We start from the raw sequence: 27,519 nt of genomic DNA, 5'->3' as shown, positions 1-27,519 counted from the left end.
ATCACACTGTCTTGATTACTGTAGCTTTATAGCAAGTCTTGAAGTTGGGTAGTGTCAGTCCTCCAGCTTTGTTCTTCTCCTTCAGTATTATGTTGGCTATTCTGGGTCTTTTGCCTCTCATATAAACTTTAGAATCAGTTTGTCAATATCCACAAAATAACTTGCTGAGATTTAGATTGAAATCTAAATCAATCTAAATCTGAATCAATAATTGTTTTGTCTCACTTCTACTTACTATGTGATCTTGGATGGCTTTTTTACCATCCCTGTGCCTTAGATATCTCGTGTATAAAATGAGGACAATAATAATGGTTTGTAACAACACCTGCCATGGTAATAAGTACCCTTTAGTACCCTTTTGGGGGTCCTCAATATTTTAAAGGGTGTATAGGGGGTTCTGAAACCAAGGGGTTTGAGAACTTCTGTCCTGGAACAAGGACTCTGGAGCCAAAATAATTTTTTAAAGATTTTTTTTTTTAAAGAATTACTGTTTTTTTGTTTTTTAATTAATTATCCTTTAGATGTTAGCTATTATCATCATTATATTGTATCGTCATCATTGTCATTGTCACCATCATCATTATTACTAGTACCGCCACTGGGAGACATAGTTCATTCAGAGACACAGAGCTAGAGGTGGAGTCAGCAGAATTGGAATTTTTTCTCTCTCCAGCCAGATTATATCCCACCTCCCACTCACCAGTCTGCCGTCTCAACATTTGTGGTCCACAAAAGCAGGGAAAGAAGGATGAGAAAGCTTCCACAGCTCAAGCACACGTTGTCAGAGGTATTGAGTCAAGCCACTGAAAAAAATATTGTTAAAAAACAAAATTCAAGTGAACAAATTTTAAAAATCTTATTGGTTTTATTCAACAATTCATGAATCAGGCAGCATCCCATCTAGCAGATAGAAAGGAGTTCTGAAGAGCTGTACAAAATGAAATACTTTTATAGGCAGAAAGGGGCAGAACAGGGTTGTTCCTAGCAAAGAGTAGATTGTGGCAAGGTCACTTTCTTTTAGGGCACAGCAGGGGTCTATCAGACAGATCACCTCACTAGTGCTGACTAGGTAATTCCAGATTGATTGGTTTAAGAGTCCATTCCTGGGAGAGGTTGAAAGTGTAATTAAGTTAGGTATTAAGTCTCGGTTTGGTGATGTGGACTTAGCACAAGTGACTCCACTTTGGGCCTCTTTTAACAGTATGAATAGCCAGGTTTAAATGTACAGACCAGGGGCTTCCCTGGTGGCGCAGTGGTTGGGAGTCCGCCTGCCGATGCAGGGGACACGGGTTCGAGCCCTTGTCCGGGAGGATCCCACATGCCGCGGAGCAGCTAGGCCTGTGCGCCACAACTGCTGAGCCTGTGCTCTAGAGCCTGTGAGCCACAACTACTGAGCCCAAGTGCCACAACTACTGAAGCCCGCGCCTGGAGCCTGTGCTCTGCCACAAGAGAAGCCACCGCAATGAGAAGCCCACTCACCGCGACGGGGGGTGGCCCCCGCTTGCCGCAACTAGAGAAAAGCCCATGCGCAGCAACGAAGACCCAACGCAGCCAAAAATAAAATAAATTTATATATAAATGTACAGGCCAAAATGCTTTTTCTGGCATTCAGATTCGGTCAGTACCTGCTGTCTGCTGTCAACTGAAAAAACTGCACAACCTAATAGCTGACAATTGTTTTATTTGGCAGACTTACTGAAGACTTAAGCCCGGGATACAGCCTCTTAGGTAGCTCTCAGGGACAGTTTCAAAGAGGTATGGGAGGAGCCAGGATATATAGGAGCTTTACCAAAAAAAAAAAAAGAAAAACCCCAAAAAACCAAATGAACAACAACAACAAAACCAGGTAGTCTCAACATCAAAAGATGACTGCTAATTAAAGAAAAACCAGATATCTCAAGTTAATGAATTTAGTGCTTTTCTGTATGGGAAGATGCAAGAGCCTGGACTGAATGAAATTATTCCTTTGCTATGCAGCTTAACTATCTAGGGCCAATAGTCTCTTTTTTTTCTCCATCCTGAATCCCTTCGGGGTGTACCATTGGGGTGGGGGGGTAGAGGGAATGCGGCTATAGTGGCTGATGGCTCAATGGCCGCAACATCTTGTTTACTGATGTGGCAGGCGACATTCTTAGTCCACACTGCCATCCAGTGCTTCTGTAGCTGAGGCCCATATGGAAACTTACACTATTTCAGGAGGTGTAGACCGCACAGGCCCATGATCATGACTCCAAAGCCCAGGGAGGTGAGGTGACAGCCTGACACTTGCAGCTAGGTAGTGGCAAACTGGTATCAGGTCCAGTTTACAGATTTCCTCTGCCCTGGGCTGCTTCGCTGGGATGCTCAGGTGTTCTCTGAAAGAAATGACTAGTCCATAACCTGCAATGGTCACGCCAAGTGCTGGGTGTAGAACAGAGAGTGGGTCCCCTCGTGTGGCCCATGAGGCTGCTCCAGGAGGATCCAGATAGTTCTGGGAAGAGAATGGATCACGGCCAGAGGCTTGTTAACAACAAGGCTGATAGCAATGATTCAGACATGCGTTTTTATTTTATTTTATTCCAGTCACAAAATGCTTTCGTGTTGTTTAGGCCAAATGTGTTTCTGATGCTTCCAGTCTTTGCCAAACTGAGGACCAGATCATTTGCTTGTTTTACTTATTAAGTGAGCAGCTACAGATGGCAAATAAATTGAACATTATACTTTATCACTAAAAAGTTAGAACCAAGTTCCCTGTGTTTATGGCAAGTTTCCTTTGTTCAGTAGACACAAAGATTTGTTTACATTTCCTTAGTTCTCCCTGGAAACATACTGCTTGAGCCAGCTATTACACTGATTTCAAGATGCCCTGTAACCCTTGTTTTTGTTTTAGGTAGGTATGATATAGAACTTCACGGACAAATTAACCACTCTCGCCTGCAGTGTATTAGTTATGTGATCTTAGGCAGGTGGCCTCATCCCTCAGATCTGTTCTGTAAAGTCAGGACTGGACATGGCCAGGAAACCAATCAGTTCGATGGATAATCATTCCCCATTTTTAGGCATAAGTTATTTGTGAGGAAAAGAAAAGAAAAAAATAACTAATATAATAGCAGAAACTTTCACATGCTGTTTGCTCTGTGCCAGACCCTATTCAAAGTACTTTCCATGTATTAATTAATATAATCCTCACAGTAGCCCTATGAGGAAGATATAATTCTTTTACTAATTTCACAGGTAACAAAACTTGAGACACAGAGAGGTTAAATAACTTGCCCAAGGTCACACAGCTGATAAGTATCAGAACCAGGATGTGAATTCAGACAGTCTAGCTTCAGAGTTTGTGAGGGTTGATTTCATCTGGTGGATCAAGCCCTACTAATTTGTTTTCAATAAATTTGAGCACACCTTCAGAGAATAGTTGAAATACTCCACGCAGTTACAGAACTCTCTGTCTCTTGGCTAATTTATGTTCCTAGAAGAAAAAATTTGAAGAACTGTGTGTCTGTGATTGTGGTATCATGCCAAGTAACTGGGGTTTGGAGGCAAAAGAAACAGCTTAAAGTTCCAGCTCACCCTTTTATATTTTATGCTATGAGGGCTTGGCCAAAAAGGTTGCTGGGATTTCAGTAGCAACTTCCTATGGAGGCAGAACCAAAGAAATAAAGTAGAATTGACTTTTGTTTTCTTGACTAAAACTCAACAGTCATGTTAACCCCTGAGATGCACATCTAGACACTGTCGTCCTGGCCTCTGGGGAGTGTGGTTGATGTTGGCTGGCTCTGATATTTAAAGAAGGTAGAAATCTGGGAGAAGGAGCCAGGCTGTGGGAGTACCTGAGTGATGGCACCTCTTGCCACTGTGGAGACCCCTCTGAAACCATGCAACTCAGATTGGGACTCGAACCCACACACCAGGACTCGAACCCGGCCAAACCCAGGTTGGGACTTGAAACCCACAGTCTTTTAATGGAGATCACACAGCTGGTCCCAGGACTTAATGAAGCTCAGGTTCTTGATGTCTTGTCGCAGAAAGACTTCAGTTGAGAGACAAAGTGATAGGTGAGAAGTGGATTTATTTAGAGAGAAACACACTTCACAGACAGAGGGTGGGCCATCTCAGAAGGTGAGAGGCCCCGATACATGGGGTGGTTAGTTTTTATGGGCTGGGTAATTTCATATGCTAATGAGTGGGAGGATTATTCCAACTATTTTCGGGGAAGGGGCAGGGATTTCCAGGAATTGGGCCACTACCCATTTTTTGGCCTTTTATGGTTAGCCTCAGAACTGTCATGGTGCTGGTGGGTGTGTCATTTAGATGCTAATATATTACAATGAGCGTATAATGAGGCTCACGGTCCACTGGAAGTCGAATCTTCTGCCATCTTGGACCTAGTTGTTTCTAACCAGTTTTTGTCATGTCCTATGGCTATGTCATTCTTTTAAAGGTTGTGCCCTGCCCCCTTCCCTCCTGTTTCACCTCCAACTCAAAGCTGGACCCATGCTACAGAAAGGACAGGAAACAGGATGTAGCCTCAAGGAGAAGGGCCTATCAGAGGATATCAGGTCAGTGAGGTACCTGGCTTCTGGAGGGAAACCATAACACCAGCCAGAACACATAGCTAAAGGTTAGACCCATTAACCAGACAATCCTGGCTGGAGTTACGGGAAGATCACAGCCCTGTGGGTGTGTGGATATTTGTAAACCCCAGCTCTTTTTTAAGGAAGAAGTTTGAATTCTATCCCCACTCCTCAGTGTGACTCAGGCTACCAAAGCAACCTGATGGGGTGGAAAGAGCTAGGTTTTGGAGCCAGAGAGAGCTGAACCAGACCTTGGCTGAGCTGTGTGGCCTTGGGCAAATCACTTAACCTCTCTGATCCTAGGTCTCCTCATTGTTGAGCAGCGATAACAATTCCTCCTCCCTTGTGGGGTTATTGGGCAGGTAAATACTAAAGTAAAGCCCCTGGCATATGGCAGGACTTAGAGTCTATCTGTTCTTACTACTGTACTAACCAGCTTGGCTCAGTTGGACTTTGTTTAGGTGCTTGGCTGAGCCTGAGGACCCAAAGTCGTTAGTGCTAGAAGCTTTGGGCACAATGTACAACTTACTGTGTGACCACAGGGCAAGCCAGCTAATCTCTGAGACATCTCCTCTGCAGCTGGGCATCATGATAATTCCTGTGCCTTTCCTACCTCACGGGGTTATTAGAGGATAACAGGAGACAGAGTAAAAGGCATTACACAGAAGTTGTTATTATAAAAATAATAGAACATTGATTAATATTTTTGAGTGCTTACTTTTTGCCATATACTAGTTTAAATGCTTCCTATGCCTTGCCTGATTTAATTTTAATCCTCTCACAGTTTTGCCAGGTAGAGGGGGTGGAGCAGGGATTCACTACTAAGGATCTTGGCGGTACTTTCTGGGATACTGATATGTTCTGTTGTTCTATATCTTGATAGGGGCATTGGTTACATGGGTACATGCATTTGTCAAGACTCATGGGGCTGTGTAATTAAGACTGATACATTTCATAGAATATAAATTATATCTCAATTAAAAATTGAATGCATAGAATAATATATTGTAATGTGTTGTGGTAGACATGAGTAACATTATGGAAATAATTTCATTTCCTCACCACTTTGTCTGCCAGCAACCTGGCCTTCATAACCCTTATTATATCATCACTGACAGGAAGATTTTCAGTATCCTTCCCAATCTTGGGCCATGTGGATATAAATATATTGCTCCTACTTTTCCAGTTTTTCATACTTTCTCTCTTATCAAAAGTGGACAAGCTGGTAGGATCTTTGCCAGAAGGTTAAGAGGGATGTCATTTTGGGGTGAGGTAAATTTTACTTCTTTTTCTTTTTCACTGTATTGTTTGAGTTTGTAACAAGGAGCATGTTTTTTTTTTTTACACTCAAACACAAAAGCTCATCTTGTCTTGGCCGAGAAAGTACATTTATCCATGGGTACCACATAGTCATTTGAAAACTTTGCGTTTTATACCATGGTTAGTAACAAATTTCCTTCCATCAGCAGACTCTATGGGTGATTGTTTAGTAGTCACAGGGTCTCGGTAAAGGGATGATTTCAACCATCCCTTGTCTGTCTCCACCATGCCGCTCCTGTTCAGTCTCTCTGTGGTCTGGGGCACACAGAGTGAGTTTGGGTTGCTTGGAGGTGCTCTCCAGCAGTCTGCCCCTCTCACCTGCCTGCTTCTCCCTGTGCACAGAGTCTTACCTGACCCTCGATGAACCGATGAATAACATCACCACGTCCCTGGGGCAGACGGCAGAACTGCACTGCAAAGTCTCTGGGAATCCGCCTCCCACTATCCGCTGGTTCAAAAATGATGCACCTGTGGTCCAGGAGCCCCGGAGGATCTCCTTTCGGGCAACCAACTATGGCTCTCGGCTACGGATTAGAAACCTTGACACCACAGACACGGGCTACTTCCAGTGCGTGGCGACGAACGGCAAGAAGGTGGTTTCTACCACTGGAGTCTTGTTTGTCAAGTTCGGTAAGCAGCTTCCTACTGGGGATGGCCTTTGGCCCTCAGCCCCCACGGGGGTGAGGAGGTACTGGGTGTGCCCAGCAATGCAGAAGCTGGTCCTCTGGTACCCATTTTAGAAATAAGTAAACCAAGGCCCAGCAGTTAAGTACTGTGCTCAGGGTCACCCAGCCAGTAAACTGCAGAGCAGGAGCAGAGACCAGAGAGGTCTGACCTCAGCCCCAGTTCTAAGTCACCACATCCGTGAATTCTTCTCAGCAAGAATGTTCCTTGTCCAGAGAAGTTGGGAAGGTTTCCAGCACGCAGGCCCCTTTTCTGTCCAGCTGCCATCGAAGACCCCCGCCTGCTGTTGCCATCCATGTCCTCGTGCCCATTCAGCCTCCCACTGAAACTCGCTGCATCTCGTGAGGATGCCTGCCCTGACTCATTTTTTAGCCCTTGTCTGAGCATTTTTCAGGCTCTGAACCGTGGGATATAGACACAGTCTCACTGGTATGTTTTTTCATAGAGGTGGTTGGGAGAGCTGGAGCAAAATAATAAATTCCAGAAAAATAAATATCACCTCGGGGTGGCTGGGAACTTCAGTCTGTAATGGTTTGGCTGTCCTGTTGTTCACCCTCCAATAACCCAGTCTGACTGTTTCTTTTGTTTTTCTTTCATTTCTTCAGGCCCCCCTCCCACTGCAAGTCCAGGGTCCTCGTAAGTACTTATATCTTCTTTCTTGTCTTTTTTAAGCGCTTCTCCAGAGTTGCTAGGGCAAACGCAATGTTGTCCTCTGCTTGGGTCAAAACACTGTGTTTCCAGATTTCATTCCATCTTGCCCTGCCCTCATTCCATTTTGCTTTTTCTTTGATATGAAGATTCATAGGAGACCAGCACTGGCAGTAATCTCAAGCATGGTAATGTTGATTCTAAGCAATCAAAGCAAAAAATCTACTTACATGTACTATTTTAAAATTAAGCTAACATTTAGTCACAATGGATTTGGTAAAATCAAACAAAAAAAAATGAAACAGTGCTGGCTTAGGAACCTATACTCTAGTCTTTGCTTAAAAGGATCTGTTCTCCGTTTCTGCAAATATTTCTGATGCTTTAGTTATTGAACAGGTCATCTGTTGGGTGATCACTTTATTTTTATTCCCTTTAAAAAACTCAGAGGCAGAAGTTCTGACTCACCTAGGAGAAGAAAGCCCGGGGTCTGGATGAGAGTTACATGGAAGTTTGATTCATTTTGAGTCCCTTTTTAATAGAGTCTCAAGATCCAGTTTCTTTAACTGACACTATTGTTGATACATTTTTCCTTTTCCGGCTAAGGGAATCTCTTCTTTCATTGTAGGAGCATCCACTTGACATATTTTTCTTTATGTATAAGTTTTATTTGGGGGGAGAGACCCATTTATTAAAACCCTTGCTCTGCAAGAAAATATATTCCATATTTTGTAGATTTCTGAAGTAAAACTTGCCGGGTTCTGCCATGAGAGCATCAAAATGCCTGGCCTTGACTAAACCAATGGCAAATACAACAGCTGCTTAATTTGCTCTAATCCTCTCTGTGCCTCTTAATTACAGTGTGGGATATTTTAATATATCTGTGTGTCCCTGGAGGCCCAGTGGCCCACAATCCCATTAATAAAACAGGTAATGGGTAAAAATAAACATTGGCTTTCAGCCACACTGTTCTGCTATTTCATCAGCCAATTAAAGGCAACTGTTAAAAGAGTCTTTAAAATCACCCAAGTGCTAACTGCATTCTACTTGCTCAGGTAGAAAATGCTGATTCATCTTAAAACAGATCAGAAGTGTGGTCACTGTGCCTTGCATTTCTTTCTCTTTTTTTAATAATAAATTTATTTATTTATTTATTTATTTTTGGCTGCGTTGGGTCTTCGTTGCTGTGCGCGGGGTTTCTTTTTATTCGTGGCGAGCGGGGGCTACTCTTCGTTGCGGTGCACAGTCCTCTCATTACGGTGGCTTCTCTTGTTGCGGAGCACAGGCTCTAGGTTCGCGGGCTTCAGTAGTTGTGGCACGTGGGCTCAGTAGTTGTGGCTCACGGGCTCTAGAGCGCAGGCTCAGTAGTCATGGCACAAGGGCCCAGTTGCTCCGCGGCGTGTGGGATCTTCCCGGGCCAGGGCTCGCACCCACGTCCCCTGCATTGGCAGGCAGATTCTCAACCACTGCGCCACCAGGGAAGCCCTGCCTTGCATTTCTTGAAGTTAACCTTTTTTTTCTTTTCTTTTTTTTTTTTTGATGAACTCACTTATTGGTTGATATGTGGAATCCCTTTGAAGTCTTATGTAAGCAAAGATGAAAACTTTTGTTACGGGCTGTAAAAATGCTTCCCACGCTGGTACCTTATTTGTTCCTGTTAATCTGAGTTTCAAATGTTGTAATCTGTATCCTAGGTTGATTAATGTGGTTCACTAGTCTGCCTTTGCTATTAAGCACGGGGCTGTTGACTTTCTACCTGTTGTATTTGCATCAGAGTTCCTTTTTTTAGTATCAAAATTATTTTTAAACCCTTTTATGTCCTGACTTGAAGTTTTCATTCTTTCCTGCTACCTTTCTGAGGAACCCAGTCTATCTTTCATGGTTTTTAATTTCATACAAAGATAGTATTCTGCTTTTGTGAGCTGCTATCTATGGAAAGCGTATTGAAGTTCCTTAAGGATGCTCAACCGTAGCTACAAGTATCCTTTGATGTCAGGCACTCTGTTTTATGTTAGCTGTCCATTTATCCATCATGTTAATCGGCAATAGCATGAAATGTACAGTTGCCATGTTTGCTTGGAGGGAGCTGCAAAAAAAATACAATCAAAGTTGGAACTCCCACAGGGCCTTCTGCAGCTCAATCTTTATCCTCAGTTTGGCATTTTGATACCCTTTTCTCGCATTCCCTTAGAAACTGGCGATGTAGCCTGCTTTTTTCTCCTTTCTCAGCTGCCACCACTTACCCTATCTCTAAGAGTTCCTTTCTTCCTAAGACTTACTCCCAAATGGAATGCTAGTTCCCTTCTCTATCCTCATAGCCCTCAACAAGCAGCCAAACCTCCCTACAAGGGGACAGGCAGGACGTAACAAAATAATAGCCATATATCACCGCATTGAGGAGTGCTCTGAAAGCCTTTTGTCAAACTGCACAGTCCTTTCCCAACGCAGGAGTAAAGTGCAGTTATAAGATGGCTCTGTTTGCTTGAAGGTGGCACCGCAAGAGTTACTGCAAGGAAACCAAATGCAAGTTCATGACGCACCTGACATTTGGAACAGTGAAATATATTAGGTGTATGAAACCTGGTGAGAGCTGAGTGCCCACTGAGGCCACAGGGCTATATACCCCTGGTCTGGGATGGGCTTGTAGGGCCCTGGGGACTATGGCCCAGGAAGGCAAAGCATGTGAGGCACTCGCCACTCCCTCTAGGGACTGCATCAGGTCCTCACATGAAGCTTCCAGGATGGCATTTTAGTTTGTAGTAGGAGCAAGTTAGAGCTGTTGGTTTGTCTTCTGTTCATAGCTGCAGGCTAGCTTTCTTCTGTCATTGCTGGGTCCTGCCCACCTCTAACAATTATCGGACCTGGGGCATGAGCACAAGTGGAGGCCCACATACCACACATCTACATATTTAAATGTTGTAAATCAGGCTAGCAAACTGTTCAGTGAAATATGTTCTGTCCTCCCACATTGACACATATACCTTCATAATGACAAAAGTTAAAAATACATGCAAAATTATGGTTTGTATATGCCTGGAAGCCAGGTACTATCAAAAATGGCTACTTTAATCATTCTTCTTCATGTCTGGATATTCTGTAAATGGGGCCAGAGATATTACATGTAATTCATAGATTGTTACATATTAGTTCCATTAAAACTTTTTTTATTGCCTTCATTTCAGCAGAATGAATACCTATGTTGTTCTAAACAAGATTTTCACATAGTGTGTATTCTTTGGACATTCTTTGGCTTGTAGGTGCATCACCCCATTTTCTGCTTTGATACTCGCATGGCATTCTCCCTGTGTGTGTCTCCAAATTTCCTCTTTCCGTAAGGACACCAGTCATATTGTATTTGGACCCATCCCAATGACCCCTTTTAAGCATGATTACAGGGGTAACAGATTACCTCTGTAATCAAGTTACCCTGTTTCCAAATAAGATCACATTCTGAGCCGTTGGGGATTATGACTTCAACATGTGAATTTAAGGGCACACAATTTGACTCATAACATGTAATATTACAAAATTTTTCTCAGCCATGTGAAACTGTTGTAAATGTACTCTGATTTGTGAGAACTTTCAGAAGCACTGATTGGAATATAAAGCAAAACAGGAAAATGGGTGCTCGGTTATACTGGGAATGATAGTTTGTGGTACAAGAATCTATTGCATTCAGACTGGGAAGAAGAATTTGACAAGTTGATTAATTTATCTTTTACTGAAGTGCTTTTTTTTTTTCTCTCTTGTTTAAGCTATTTTTTTTTAAACATCTTTATTGAAGTATAATTGCTTTACAATGGTATGCTAGTTTCTGCTTTATAACAAAGTGAATCAGTTATACATATACATATGTTCCCATATCTCTTCCCTTTTGTGTCTCCCTCCCTCCCACCCTCCCTATCCCATCCCTCTAGGTGGTCACAAAGCACCGAGCTGATCTCCCTGTGCTATGCAGCTGCTTCCCACTAGCTATCTATTTTACGTTTGGTAGTGTATATATGTCCATGCCACTCTCTCACTTCGTCCCAGCTTACCCTTCCCCCTTCCCCCTCCCCCCTCCCCATATCTTCAAGTCCATTCTCTAGTAGGTCTGTGTCTTTATTCCCGTCTTGCCCGTAGTTTCTTCATGACCTTTTTTTTTTTTTTTTTCTTAGATTCCATGTATATGTGTTAGCATATGGTATTTGTTTTTCTCTTTCTGACTTACTTCACTCTGTATGACAGACTCTAGGTCCATCCACCTCACTACAAATAACTCAATTTTGTTTCTTTTTATGGCTGAGTAATATTCCATTGTATATATGTGCCACATCTTCTTTATCCATTCACCTGTTGATGGACACTTAGGTTGCTTCCATGTCCCGGCTATTGTAAATAGAGCTGCAATGAACATTTTGGTACATGACTCTTTTTGAATTTTGGTTTTCTCAGGGTATATGCCCAGCAGTGGGATTGCTGCGTCGTATGGTAGTTCTATTTTTAGTTTTTTAAGGAACCTCCATACTGTTCTCCATAGTGGCTGTATCAATTTACATTCCCACCAACAGTGCAAGAGGGTTCCCTTTTCTCCACACCCTCTCCAGCATTTATTGTTTGTATATTTTTTGATGATGGCCGTTCTGACCGGTGTGAGATGATATCTCATTGTAGTTTTGATTTGCATTTCTCTAATGATTAATGATGTTGAGCATTCTTTCATGTGTTTTTTGGCAATCTGTATATCTTCTTTGGAGAAATGTCCGTTTAGGTCTTCTGCCCATTTTTGGATTGGGTTGTTTGTTTTTTTGATATTGAGCTGCATGAGCTGCTTGTATATTTTGGAGATTAATCCTTTGTCAGTTGCTTCATTTGCAAATATTTTCTCCATTCTGAGGATTGTCTTTTCATCTTGTTTATGGTTTCCTTTGGTGTGCAAAAGCTTTTAAGTTTCATTAGGTCCCATTTGTTTATTTTTGTTTTTATTTCCATTTCTCTAGGAGGTGGCTCAAAAAGGATCTTGCTGTGATGTATGTCATAGAGTGTTCTGCCTATGTTTTCGTCTAAGAGTTTGATAGTGTCTGGCCTTACATTTAGGTCTTTAATCCATTTTGAGTTTATTTTTGTGTATGGTGTTAGGGAGTGTTCTAATTTCATACTTTTACATGTACCTGTCCAGTTTTCCCAGCACCACTTATTGAAGAGGCTGTCTTTTCTCCACTGTATATTCTTGCCTCCTTTATCAAAGATAAGGTGACCTGAACTGCTTTTGCCACTGCAGTCCTTCCTGCTCTCCAAGCAGTGTCCATCACTGCTGCTGGCAGTGGCACAACTCACAAACCTTCACAGTATACAATCATGGTTGTCTTCTGTTTCAAGGACATAGGGTAAGAGATGTTAGAGAAGTGATCCCTAGGACCAGGACAGTGTTAGTCGGTCACGGGAATGGATGTTTAAGGCTTGGATCACTGTGCCAGCACTAAGTGCCAGATCCCAAGAGGCAGAGATGTACTGCCTCTACATACTCTATGTGTACTCTACGCTTACTCAGTTTATTTTCTATGTACTTTTTGTATGTGGGCCCGGGACAGGGGCCTTCTCCTTTTTCTTTTTTTTTTTAATAACAATTTTACTGAGATGTAGTTCACATGACATAAAATTCACGATTTTAAAGTGTAAAATTCAGTGTTTCTAATATATTCACAGTGTGGTGTAACCTTCACTACTATCTTATTTTAGAATATTTTCACCATCTCATAAAGAATCTCCTCCCAGTCCCTGATAACCTCTAGTCTGCTTTCTGTCTCTATGAATTTGCCTGGTCTATATATTTCATATAAGTAGAATCATACAATATTTGTCCTTTTGTGTCTGGCTTCTTTTATCTAGCATACTGGTTTCAGGGTTCATCCACATTATAGCATGTGTCGGTACTTCATCCTTTTTTATGGCTGAATAATGTTCCATTGTATTCCATGTTTTGTTTATCCATTCATCTATTGGTGGACTTTTGGGTTACTGCCACTTTTTGCCTATTCTGAATAATGCTGCAATGTTCATGTACAAGTCTTTGTGGGGTGTGTGTTTTCTGTTCTCTTGAATGTATACCTAGGAATGGAATTCCAGGGGCATATGGTATTTCTATGTTTAACTTTTTGAGGAACTGCAAAACTCTTTTCCAAAGGGCTGTACCATTTTATGTGCCATTTTATACTCCTACAAAGAATGTATGAAGGTTCCAATTTCTCCTATTTTCCTTCTATTTATTTTTAATTATTATAACCATCCTAGTGGATGTGCAGTTGTGATTTTTTTTCATTGTGATTTTGATTTGCATTTTTCTAATGCCTAATGATGTTGGACATCTTTTCATGTGCTCATTAGCCATTTGTATGTCTTCTTTGGAGCAAGGGCTGTTCAAATTCTTTGCCCATTTTTAAATTGGGTTTTTTGTAAGAGTTCTTCACATATTTTGGATACTGTACCCTTATCAGATATATGACTTGCCGGTATTTTCTCCCACTCTATGGGTGTCTTTTCATTTGCTTAATAGTGTTCTTTGAAACAAAAAAGTTTTAAATTTTGATGAAGTTCAATTTATTATTATTTTTATTTGGTTGCTTGTGCTTTTGAGAAACCATTGCCTGATACAGGAGCACAAAGATTTATTCCTATCTTTTCTTCTTACTTTTATAGTTTTAGTTCTTACATTTAGGTTTTTGGTTCATTTTGAGTTAAATTTTGTCTATGGTATGAGGTAGGAATCCAGATTCATTCTTTTGCACATGGAAATCCAGTCTTCTCAACACCATTTGTGGAAAAGACTATTCTTTACCTATTGAATTGTCTTGGCACCCTGTTAAGAACCAATTGACCATAAATGTATGTGTTTATTTCTGGACTCTCAATTCTACTCCATTGATTGATGTCAGTATTCTTTATGCCAGTTCCACACAGTCTTGATTACTGCAGTTTTGTAGTAAGTTTTGAAATCAGGAAATGTGAGTCCTCTCTTTCAGTCAGTGTTCTACTGGAAAAACAGAGCCAGAGATTTATTGCAAGGAGTTGGCTTATGTGATTGTGTGGGCTAGCTAGCCAAGTCTGAAATCCATAGGGTAGGGTGTCAGGAGGAGCAGGCTAGACTCTCCTCGCCAGGTACTCATGCTGCAGTCCATAGATATAATTTCCTCTTAATCAAGGAAGCCTTACTTCTGTGCTAAAGGCCTTTCATCTGATTGGCTCGAGCTCACTCATTTATGGACGATGATTTCCTACAGTTAGTCAGCTGACTGTAGATGTTAATTACACCTACACAGTACCTTCACAGCAACACCTAGACTAGTGTTTGAATAACTGGGAACTATACCTTGCCAAGTTGACACATAAAACTGACCATCACATCCTCCAAAATTGTTCTTCTTTTTGAAGATTTTTTCCCCCTATTCTGAGTTCCCTTGCATTTCCATATGAATTTTAGGGACAGCTTGTTAGTTTCTGCCTAGAGGCCAGCTGGGTTTTTGATACGGATAGCACTGACTCTATAGATCAATTCGGAGAGTATTGTCATCTAAACAATATTGAATCTTCCAGTGCATGAACATGAGGTGTCTTTCTACTTAATTTCTTTCAATAATGTTTTGTAGATTTCAGTGTACAAGTTTTACTCTTTTATGTTAAATTTATTCCTAAATATTTTATTATTTTTCTTGCTATTGTATATGGAATTGTTTTCTTAATTTAGTTTTCAGATTATTCATTGCTACTCTGTAAAGATACAACTGATTTTTGTAAGTCGATTTTATATCTTATACCCTTACTAAACTCATTTATTAGCTCTGTGTGTGTGTGTGTGTGTGTGTGTGTGTGTGTGTGTGTGTAGCTTCCTTAGTATTTTCTATCATACGATCATGTCATCTGCAAATAGAAACTGTTTTAGTTCTTTCTTTTCAATCTAGATGCCTTTTATTTCTTTTTCTTGTCTAATTGCTGTGACCAGAGCCTCCTGTACAATGTTAAATAGAATTCGTGAGAACAAACATTGTCTTTTCCCTGATCTTAAGGGAAAATCTTTCATGATGCTAGCAGTGGGTTTTTTGTAGATACCTTTTATCAGGCTGAGGAAGTTCTGTCCTTTTCCTATTTTGTTGAGTATTTTTTATTATGAAAGGGTGTTGGATTTTGTCAAATGCTTTTTCTGTGTCTATTGAGATGATCACAATTTTTTGGTCCTTAGTTATATATTAGTGTGGTATACTACATTGATTAATTTTTAATGTTAAACCATGCTTACATTCCTGGAATAATTTCCAGTTAGTCATGATGTATAATTCCTTTTTATATGTTGCTGGATTCAGTTTGCTAGTAATTTTTTTGAGAATTTTTGCATCTATGTTTATAAAAGGTATTGGTCTGTAGTTTCCTTTTTGTATGATGTCTTTGTCTAATTCTGATGTCAGGATAATACTGACCTCTTAGAATGAAAAGTATTCTCTTCTATTTTTGAGGAAGAGTTTGTGAAAATTCTTCCTTAAATGTTTGGTTAAAATTCACCAGTAAAGCCATTTGGGCCTGAACTTTTCTTTGTGGGAAGTTTCAAAATTACTGATTCGACTTCTTTACTTGTTATAGGTCTATTCAGGTTTTCTGTTTCTTTATGAGTCAGTTTTAGTGGTGTGTGTCTTTCTAGGAATTTGTCCATTTCATCTAGATTATCTAAGTTGTTGGTATATAGTTGTTTATAGTTTCTCTTATGTTTTTTAAAATTTCTGTAATATCAGTTGTGATTTAGCTCCTTTCATACCTAATTTTAGTAACTTGTATTTTCTTTTTCTTTTTTTTCTTGGTGAAACTAGCTAGTCTAGCTAAAGGTTTGTTAATTTTATCAGTCTTTTCAAAGAACTACCTTTTGTTGAAAACTGGGCATTTAAATAATGTAATGTGGCAACTCTAGAAATCAGATCACTTCCCTTCTAATGTTGCTGTGTGTTGTTGTTGTTCCTGTTTGTTTAGTGACTTTCCTGGAATAATTCTGAATAGTCTATATTCCCCCAACATGTGTGGCTACTGAAGTCTCTGCTCAGTTAGCTCAGTGATCAGCTAACAATTGGACAGAGATTTCTTTAAACCAATGTCTCCCATTCTTTGCCGAGGGGCTCCATGTGTGTTTTGGGGGATTACCTTTAGCACTCCAGCAGTTTATAATTCTGCCTTTGCTTTCATTTCCTGCTTGAGCATGGCCTCAAAGTTAGCCAGGGCTTTCTCAGGTCTTTCCTGGGCATGCACACAACCCCTCACATGAGTGCATCCTTTTATATCCCCAGGAGTATGTCAGAGGTTTTCAAAGCCTGCCTATAAACATCTCATTCCTTAGATCCTCCCTTTGAGCTTTTGAGCCTTTTGGCCAGGCTCTTCTTTTCCCCAACTGGTATTGTTACCCCAGACAACTATGAGTTTTTTTCAACAAATGTCCTGGAGCTAGGGCTTTTCCCACCGAGAAGCCCTGAGTCCAGTCAAAAGAAATAATCAAGCCCTGTGAATGGAGCTTTTCCAGAATGCTGCTGGACGGGGCAAGTCATGCCGGTTCTCTGGAGATGTGGCTTTTGAGGCGCTCCAACCCGTCTGCCTCCTCCAGTGACTGCTAGGCTGCTGGCCTTCACAGCTGCTGTTGGGGGTAAGCTGCTGCTTTTCAAGGCTACTGCAGAACTCAGAAGAGGGAGATGAGAATAGGGCAAGTTAAAATTCCATAGGACTCTGACCTTACCAAATTTAAGTGTTTTTTCTTGAATAAATGCTCCTCAGAGTATTACAAGCCTTTGGCTAATTTCCAGAGTTATGAAAATGTTGATTTTCACAATTTTTTTTGCCCCTATTGATGCTTTTATGGAGGAACAGATTTTTGGAGGTCCTTACTCTGTCATTCCATATTTCCTGCCTTCACCTGGGCATCTTATTGATGTCACGGACAATACAGGGTGGGTGCTGTCTTAGGAGGCCAGTGAGGCCCCAGGGTATTGTTCCATATGATGACAGCTTCCCTTTGTTGAATTTCTTCCCCCAATAAGGCAACGGATGGGATTTTTTTACATACATCACCTCTCTGCTCCAAAACAGCTCTCCAGGGAAGATGTTTTGATCCCCATATTATTGAAAAGGCTCACACAAGTTAAATGGCTTTAATTGGACCTAGTTCATATTCGACTTCTTCAGTTTTAATCTTTTGGGATCATTAAATTTATTAGTTGACCCCAGTGAGGCCTGGGGAGCACCAATACTATATCACTCATGTTTGCCTGAGGTCTCCTGGTATATATCTTGAGCTTTCTAACAGGCAAACAGATCCAGTACAGCAAACACTAAGCATCAGTTCAGTCCAACAAATAGTTATCAGTCACCTACAAAATGCCAGGCTCTTGTCCACGCTCTGTGGAAACTACAAAGACCAAGCTTTTCCCTCCAACTGCTTACCCAGTGTGCTGGGGCCTTCCGCTGCCTCAGCAAGCGCTTCTGACCCCTCCACCCCCTCTTCTCCATCTCCCCTGCCACGCTCCTCTTGGCCACTCTCATATCCCGTTTGAAATTCGTACTAAGGCCACTTAACCTTCTTCCACCCTTGTCTCCTACAGGCGATTTCTCATCACAGAAACCAGAGTGAGCTTTTAAAAATAACTTCTGCCCTGTTAGGCCTCTCACCCCCCAGGACTTCCTATTTGGATCGATTCCCAACTTCTTGCCCTGATGTGTAAGGCTCCCTGCCTCCCTCTGTGGCCTCCCACCTCTGACATTCAACTCCAGCCACGCTGGCCGTGGTTCTTTCTGTTCCTTGGACTCTCCAGGCTTGTTCTGCAGGCCCTAGGATTTCTGTGTTACCCCTTCTCTCTGCCTGGAAGGCTTTGTTCCAAGATCTTGGCATGACTCACTCCTTCTTGTCATTCAGTGCTCATCTAAAATGTCACCTCCTCAGAAATGACCCCTGAATCTAAAGTAGCCCCAGGCACTTTCTATCATATAACCCTGCTTCATTTATATCAGAGTTTTTATCACTACCTAACATTTTCTTTTTTTATTTATTTGTTTGTCTGCAAACTAAGCTTCATGAGGTCAGGGCGCACTGTCTGCTTCATATACCAGTCTATCCCAGTCCTAGAACATAGCCAGCATTCAGTAAATAGTCACTAAAAAAAAAAAAAGGAGGTGGGGGGAGAAAAACAACATGTTAGCATCCTTTTCTACAAGATGGAGATAACAGTACCTATCCTATAGGATTGTCATTGGCAGTAATGAGACTATGGCTATGGAGTACTTAACACCTAGTAGAACTCAATAAGTATTCCTCCAATGAGTGAGATAATATTTGTTGACTGACTACACTGTTCCACTATCTTCTGACACATGAAAAATCCCAGCATGGGGCCTGGTAGATAATTAAAGTGCAATGAATTTAAGTTGTATTTCTTTTCTTTAATCCTGTCAGGTCTCCTGCAGAATCAGTCTGTAGAAAGATCATGGTTTTAAAAAAAGTATCTCATAGGGTTGTTGTAAAGGTTAAATAATAAGGTGATGCGTGTAAAGTAGGTAGCACTGTACCTAGCGCATATTAGAAGCTTCATAATATTGGCTGATGTCACCATCATCATCACTGCTATTTTAACAAAGAGGCTATGCCTTCTTTCCAGCTAGAGTCCTTCTGGATGGTATATCCTGCTGTGAACACCAGCCAGGGACCTTGAAGCCTTTATTCCCTTTCCTCTCATTGGCCTTTGGCTTAAGTCCCTTTCTGCAGAAAGACAGAGTGACCAGCTTTGGATGAATTTTTTCCTTCTCTTATCTCAGCCACAGTGAAGAAGTGTAGCTGGGTGCCGGCCCAGCCCAGGAAGTGATAATGTAATTTTCAATTTAAGATGAACTTAAGGCCAACTTTCAACACAGCTACTCAGGCAGTTCAAGGGTGGAGATGCCCTGCAGAAGGGAGACAGGGAAGTCCGTCAGCAGCTGGCCCAGGACACAGGGGGCCACGGCTCCAAGGGAAGTAGCTAACCTCCATCTCTTCATCAAACCGCTTGAGACTCAGTCCTCTGCAGAGAAGGGGCAGAGGGAGGGAATGTGGAGAGATTAGATAAGAAGGATTTCCCAATCCCACTGGGGGATGGATCCAAAAGTACAGAAGGTTGAGAAGCCAAGTTCTTATATCCCAATCCACCCCCATCACTCAACAATTCCTGCTGTATGACTAAGGTGTGGAAAGCTTCCAATTAGAACGATACTTGTGAATATTGGCAAAGTGTATGTGTGTGTGCAGGGCACATTTAAAGGGAGAAGAGGGAAGATAAGTCCTTGCTTTCTAGGTGCACATGCTCTGAAATGAGCTTCTCAGTCTATGTGTTAGTCATAAATGTATCCCCACACCTAACACAGCACCTAGCACATAGTAGGTGCTCAACAAATGTGTATTAAATTGAATATCTAAGAGTCTCTGTCCTGAAATATTTTCTCCACATATGACAAGGTTTTATTAATTTGCTTGACACATTTTTATCTAGTTCCTTCTATGTTCCAGTCTTCTGATTCTTAGAAGCTGTTTTTAAGTCATACAAGTGGATGCCAGGCAACAAAACCAATCTAGAAGTCCTCATTCAACATGATTTATACTTTCCTTTCCTGTATTTATGGGCTCTAATATCAGCTTCTGCTATAAGTTACAGAGCCAGTACTTTTCTCAAGAAATAGTAAACATCTCTACCCCAGTTCTGGCTGTGGGTGAACAGGAAGCCCCAGAGGAATCAGAGTGTGGTTTCGAGCACTGCTTCTTAAATTAATGTGATGCACATGTAAGTCACCTGGGGTCTTGTTAAAATGCAGATTCCGAAGGTGTAGGTCTGGGGTGGGGCCTGAGGTTCTGCATCGCTAGCAGGCTCCTAGCAGGTACAGGTTCTCGTGCCGCTGGTCCACAAACTTTGAGAAGCAAGGGCCTAGAGAAAAGGCAGCTGTCTGGATTCTGGTCCTTTCTGTGTCATTCACTAACAAGTGAACCTAGACAGAATGCTTACCTCCTTTGGGCCTCAGTTTCTTTATTGGCAAACTGAAGAACCTGAGTTCAGTGTGATCCAAGAGTTCTTCTAACTCTTAATTTTATGGCTCATTGACTCAATTTGCTGTTTCCTTTATTATAGTAAGATCTCTTCGAGTTCTGAATTTCATGCAGTTTGCTCTTGCGTTCTCTTTCTCTGCTTTGAGGTGTTAATTGTCCTCTTTTTATCTGTCATGTACATCCATCCTGCCCATTCCAAGCATGATGGTGTATAGTTAGATCAATCAGTGAGAATGATTTTGCAGAGAACTTCCACGTAGGAACCCTCACCATCACCACCACCAGATTCTGCAGTGGTGTGATACTGTGCCCTTCTGGGTGAAGAGGAAATAACTATTCGTTCTGCTGGTCAGTAGCAGGCTCTGCTCGCCTCGGTTACATAGAGCAGCATTTTCCTGCCATATTTCTTCACTAGGCTCCTGCCTTGAGGGCTGAGTTCCTCTGCTTAAAGTTAAGCAAGGGGATCACAGCAGGAAACAGTGTGATGTAGTATTGGAGACAGCCCTCTGGTGTCTTCACGTGGGCATTTTTAAAGCACTGATCAGATGACCTTGTTGCCTGACTGGCAGGCCCTGAAGCCTCATAGGAAAATAAGAACACTGGTTTGCATGTGTGACTTGTGAATACAAGGTCATTACTGATTCATATACTCATAGAGCGCTACAAGAGAAACAACCGAATCTTAAGACAAACACAATAAATGAAATGTGATGAATAATCTTGACTCTGCTAAAGGTTGATGATGCTACTCAAAGATCAGCAACAGATAGAAGCTGCAGCCATGCCTAGACTGGCAGGACAAAGGGTTGAGGCAGTTTTACCAGAGCCCGGGAATAGGGTCATCTGTGAAGGTCGGGATATTGGCAAGCCTGTCTCGTGGGCACTGGGGTTCCCCCTGATCTCCCAGGGCAGAAAGAAGGGGGAAGGCAACTTGGCTTCTCCCTTCCTCCCCACTTCCAAATGCCAGCCAGTGCCTCCCATTAGGGGAACTCTACAAGAAGCCAGCTGACACAAGAAGCCTGAGAATTGCAGCCTGCAGAGGTCGCCTCCCTTGTGCATGCTGAGCTGAGCAGGGGAAGAGGGAGGAATGAATCTGAGGGCACATAGCACCAACATTAATACCCCAGATTGATTTCCGTGCCACTAGAAAGCTGGTGTGGAGGCAGGCTAGGAGGCAACCGTGAGTCAAAGATAGCATATTCAAAGTTGCTGTCCCTGCCTGATCTACGGGTGGAACCATCCAGTGGACAGTTTGGGTTGTGGAACTGGGACCTGGGATAGAAATCAGGACTGAAGGGGTAGGCATGGTAGTCATTTTGCCTAAGTTGATGGGCAAAGCTTTGCAAGGGGTGAAATTCCCAAGAGAGATTGTAAAAAGGAACAAGAATAAGAAGACCCCTTACGTTTGTATGACTGTAATTTTCAGAACCTTTTTTCCTATGTCTTTTGACCTTACAGCCATCCAGTAGCTTTGACAGCATAGCCTGGTGCTCTACTTTCCTGCCTAGAAATATAGACAAATTGATAAATGATCATGTCTGTGCTTTTTCTTATCATAGTAAGTTCTTTTAAATTGTGTAGAGAGGTGCTCAGAGTCTAGACCTCAATGTTTATGAACTCTTGGAGGCTAAAAACAAAGACAGAAAACTTCTAGAAATTTGCTTCTTGGGACTCTACAGACAGAATTTGCTAATAACTGGGGTAAACACGTACTGAGTGCTCTTCTGTTGAAGAAACTATTGCTCTGACTGAACTTTCTCTGAACTTACAACATCCTTCTCATGATTTACTGACTTCTGAACATTGACACTTCGGTCTCTGAAGAGGGTATAAAGAATTTTTTTCAGTTAAACAAAAACAAAACAAAACAAAAACAACAACAGCAAAAAAAAAGAGTGCTATTCTGTGCCAGGCATCTTTCTAAAACCTTGCGTGAGGATACGCTCATCAAATCCTTTGATGTAGGCATTATTAGTTCCCCATTATACAGATTAAGTAACTCACTGTGTCTTAGTCAGTCCAGGCTGATGTAACAAAGTACCATAGACTGGGTGGTCTTTAAGCAACAGAAATCTATTTCTTACAGCTCTGGAGGCTGGAAGTCCGAGATCTATTGATAGTTGCTAACATGGTCAGGTTCCGGTGAGAGCTCTTTTGCAGGTTGAAGACTGCCGTCTTCTCGTTGTATCCTCCTATGGTGGAAAGAGAGCAAGATAGCTCTCTGGGGTCCCTTTTGTAAGGGCACTAATTCTATTCATGAGGGCTTCACTCTCATGGCTTAATTACCTCCCCAAAGCCTTACCTTCTAATAACATCCCTTTGGAGGTTAGATTCCAACACATGAATTTTGCCGGGACGCAAACATTTAGGCAATGCACTCACTCAAGGAGACACAGCTAGCAAAGGATGAAGCCTCACTCTGAGCCCAGGCAAGTGGACCCCAGGGCTCAGGCTTCAGCCAGTCAGCTATATGCCTCCTCTGTGGGGAGACAATCAGTTGATGAACTCGTACATGAATCACACATTAGCTACTTGACGTGTCTGACTGCTAAAAGGACTCCCGACACTCAATTTACCCTCATGAAACAGTCTTATTACAGACAAGGGGTACAGCACAGCAACAGCAGTACGTGGATATGCAATGCAGGGGGTCCAGAGATCTCAGGTGTAAGTTTTGTCTTACAACTGGTTGCACAGGACACCCTTTGTCTCAAGGTCTCAAACCTCTACTGGCCTGCATGTGAAGCATCTGGGTACCAAGAAGCCCAAAATCAGCTCATTGTGGAGGTCCTTTCTTAGTGAGCTGGTCACATAGGCACATTCCACCCACGTGACACAACTCAACTGATGAAACCCCAAGACCCCACTGAAACCAGGTGCAAATCATAAATCCAATTATTTTTACTAAATGATGCTGACAGGCCAATATACCCTGCCCTAAGTTGAACTCATGGTTACAGACCATCATTTATCTTTAGTAAATACATTCTATAGTGATTGCCAGTGGTTGCTAGAATTAGAAGATAAGCCAGGATCAATTCAGACCAGCTGAGATTAACCCACGCTCTTCAACCCTCTTGGCTTTGCTTAGTGCATAAGTCAGGAACCTACTCCTACAACTTGGACAATGGTGAAGTAACCTAAATGTGAATGCTTGCCATTGGGATGGGAATTAGTCTATAGAGAATAGAAAAGCCATCATTGGTCAGTTCTTACAAACATCTGTTACTTCAGCAGATGGCCTAGTATTTCTGTAGCCAACTTCTAATGTCCCTACCCTTTGCTAAGTATTCCAAGACGGTACCAGGTAGCCGTTCTATGTGCTTGCATGAAGCCCTAGCTTTGTCTCAAGGCCATTAGAATATAATATGATGAGTGCTGTGATATTTATCTGTGTCTCTAGAGCAATGCTGCCCATCAGAAACATAATGCATGTTATGTATGTAATTTTAAACTTACTAGTAGCCACATTTTAAAAAAACGTTTAAAAGAAACAAATGAAATTAAATTTAATAAATAACTTCTTCATCCAACATGTCCAAAATATTGTAATTTCAACATGAAATCAGTATAAAATTCATTAATGAAACATTTTGCATTCTTTTTTCTAAATTTTCAAAATCTAGTGTGTAACTTATATTTGCAACCCATCTTAATTTGGATACTAAATTTTCATCAGAAATACTTGATCTGGGGAATTCCCTGCCATCCAGTGGTTAGGACTCTGCGCTTTCACTGCCAAGGGCACAGGTTCAATCCCTGGCTGAGGAACTAAGATCCTGCAAGCCTCACAGTGCTGACAAAAAAATAAATAAGTAAAACAAAACAAAGAAATACTTGATCTGTATTTATGCTTTATAAAATTAACAATTAAAATCATAGATTCACATTCCCAAGTTGTTCCAAATATGCTCAGTTTTCCAATAACCAAATTTAATAACCAGTAACCAAATCGAATCCAATAACCAAAAAAATCATTTTTCCTTAATATTCACATCCACATTACAAAACTGGTTTATCATTTTTAGAAGAAATGATTTGACTTTAAACCATAAGGATATCAGTTTCTAAACTATGTCTATCCACATTAAGTAAATTCACTAAATCTTATATCAGCTCAGTATTAATAATATTGAATTCAAAGGTGTAGTTATGCAACTCTAAATTTATCAATACCAACAAAGCATTCTTCAAATTTTTCTTGTAGTTTTTGCAGTAAATTTATAAAACTCTGTCAATTACAATTAAAATCTTCTGCATACCAATTCATGTTAAATATATAAAAATTATGATTGTTGATTTGTATTATGAAAAGTCTCGTTTACAACATGCATTCTCATACTTGACTACTTAGGTTACAATAAGCTTTTCCTTTCCTTGGAGATGCAAGTTTAGCTTGTTCACATCCAATGTGGCATTGGCAAAAAATGTAAATCATTCTGCCATTTTCTTGTCTTTGGTTATTGAGTATTTGGCAAGCATCCCTTAAATTTCAAGAAAGTCTTGAATTGGAGTTAACAGCAAAGTAAATCTTTGTAAAATTCTTCCAAAATTCAATCAACAAGCACTGGCAATGAACACAAGATCATTACATTGATTGCCTTTAATTTCTTTCACCATTTCTGTAAACTGGCAATGATTCCATTTGCATGTATATATGAAATAATTTTAATAACTGTATGATGATGCTTTTCATAGAGTCTGCTTAATAAAACTGAGCACAGATATTTTCAATATGTTTCATACAGAACTAAGCAATAAGGAAACCATCAGTCATTTTAAGATTCCACTAAGTCTAAATTTTTGACCTAACAGCTGGAATACCATCCATCGTGGGAGAAACTAATTTTTTCATACATAGCTAAAATTCTTTGACAAATGTAAAACATTAAAAACTACCTACTCCAGGAGTTCCATTTTATGGGCTACAAATTGACATTTCTTTGTGAATATGGAAGTCATTTAAAGTAAAATGCACCCAAAGTATTAATTGGCCAGTTTTATAACTTTCGACTCATCTAAAGCAAAAGAAAAGTTCCTACAATTTTTCAAGTTTTGAATCAATTTGTCTTTGACTTTGTTAGAAAAGTTTTACATTCTACAGCCTACCCATAACTAAAACAAAGTGGTTTTATACTCTCTCTGTCTCAAGGTTTCATAATTTGGCCAAAGTCACAACTCAGATTCTGTTAAAACTGTGTAAAAAAAACTTTTGTACAACATTTAATTCTGACTTCAGGTGACCAGTTTCATTGATTCTTTTTTGACTGTTGAGAGGGACCTATTTTAAAATCAAAATCACTGTGTAATTGCTGAAAATGCCTCATTAATATTGTCTACTTTATTATCTTTAAGTTTTTAACACAATAAACAACTTTTTTGTTTGGCTCTGCACAGTTGGCATTCATCACGAAATTTGCAACATACCTTATTCCAGTCTCTTTTCCCCATTACTGTTCTGTCTTAGTCCTATCTTCCAAATCACTACTCAATTCTGCATCAGTAGTATGCCTTCATTTTAAACTTCAAAATTTGTCTATAGTTATTTTTTAACTAGAAAAATAAATTAACTATATTATAATGAAAATAATAGTATTTGAAATTAGTTACCAACTATGATTTACATAGGTTTCACCATAATTCATGCTCTCTGCATAAAATACTCAAAACAAGCAAATTACATTGTTACATAGTGTACAGAAAAAAATCATCTGAAATTACTCTGTTTTTACCTTATAGATTGGTGATGTGTTAATATGTAATGTTGGAAGCAATGTACTTGCTTGACACATGAAACATAGTAAAAGAATAAAATCTTAGGTGATACAGCAGTTAAAGTAAAATGTAGTCCTACCAGAACAAATAAAGTTGTGTTTAACAGAAAAACATTTTACACTGCTTCAGTTTTTAATTAAAATTGAATACAATTAAAATTCCATTTTCTCAACTGCATTAGCCATATTTTAACTGTTCAACGGCCACATGTGTTTTGTGGGCACCATATTGGACAGTGCAGCTCTAGAGTCTACACAGATCATCAACTCTGGCAGCAGCAAACTTGTTCACCTTGTTCACTCTTTATTCCCAGTGCACAGTAGGAGTTGAGTAATAACTTGTTCCATTAAAATGAAATAATGGGTTTAGCACAGTGACTGGCACTTAGTAGGCATTTGTTGAAGTGCTGATTGAGTGAATGATGTGCCCTTTACTCATTCATTTACCAGTGACCTGGACCCAGGCAGCCTCTCTTAAGCCTACTCTGCCCAGGTGACCCAAAAAGGCAGTGAACAATCACACCGTGGCCTCATTCCAAACAGTCCTGAAAACACCATCTTACTAGTGTTGTCTAGCCTGTTTCATTGAATTCAGGGGAAAAATCAAGAAGTCAGCATTTCTAACCCTGATAAAGCACTCTGATGGTTAGAGCATGGGGAGATTTGATATTTGGGAGCAAAATGAGAAGTATTCTGTTAAACTTGGGGACTGGATAATGTTCCAGCTTTGGGGTCAGAAAGATGTTTGCGGCATCTTCCAGCACAGAGCGCCACCCCAGTCCCCACTGCATCCCCTCTCAGTTCTGTTTGAGAGAGACTTTCCTTGGTAAAAACACTACAGAACTCACCACTTCTCCAGAATAATATTTGTTTGAGTCAGTTTTCTGTTTAGGGCTAAAAATAGAAACTCAAATATTGAGAGCGGCAGTCGGACAGGATTTCACATCAGCATTCGGCAGGCTACATTGTCTCTTGGATTAAAAACAAATTATATATATAGATGATTGTTTGGATGATCATCCTGATTAAAGAGAAAGGGCAAATTACAAAGAGAAACACTATGAAGTTGCAAAGTAAAATGTTATTCTTTTAGATTAGGGTTAATTGTGAAACAGTCCACCTCACTGGCAGGCAGATCCTGCAGAAGGTCAGGACAATGACATCTGCAGCCAGCACCACGGAGGGGCCGAGGGGACCACGGCTTGGAGTGGGTTCCTGGCTCAACTTCCAAATGGCTGTGGGTACCTGGCTCCCCTGGGGAATCTTCCTTGCTTTTATTATTATTATTATTATTACAAAATATGTATAACACTAAACTTACCATTTTAACCATTTTTAAGTGTACAGTTCAGTGGCACTTAGTATATTCACAGTGTTGCGCAATCATCGCTGCTATCTAATTGCAGAACATTTTCATCACCCCAAAGGGAAACTCTGTACCCATTAAGCAGTCACTCCCCGTCTCCCCCTGCCCTCA

The 27,519-nt window shown here is 40.8% G+C and overlaps 1 protein-coding gene across 5 annotated transcripts in view; it reads left to right on the top strand.

Annotated features, from left to right (window-relative positions):
• The window catches only part of ROR1 (receptor tyrosine kinase like orphan receptor 1), a 403,988-nt gene that overhangs the window by 272,660 nt on the left and 103,809 nt on the right, over positions 1-27,519 (top strand). For all 5 annotated transcript variants that reach the window (XM_082356666.1, XM_082356668.1, XM_082356667.1 and 2 more), the window contains exons 3-4: positions 6,219-6,506; positions 7,166-7,196. In XM_082356666.1, the coding sequence (XP_082212792.1) occupies positions 6,219-6,506; positions 7,166-7,196 (319 nt within the window). The remainder of the gene's footprint in view (positions 1-6,218; positions 6,507-7,165; positions 7,197-27,519) is intronic.

The sequence above is a fragment of the Balaenoptera borealis genome, assembly GCF_965194805.1.
Source record: "Balaenoptera borealis genome assembly, chromosome: 1".
In the NCBI taxonomy this organism is placed as follows: Eukaryota; Metazoa; Chordata; class Mammalia; order Artiodactyla; family Balaenopteridae; genus Balaenoptera; species Balaenoptera borealis.
The sequence above is the reverse complement of the archived record's forward strand: the minus strand, read 5'-3'. Positions and strand labels throughout refer to the sequence as shown.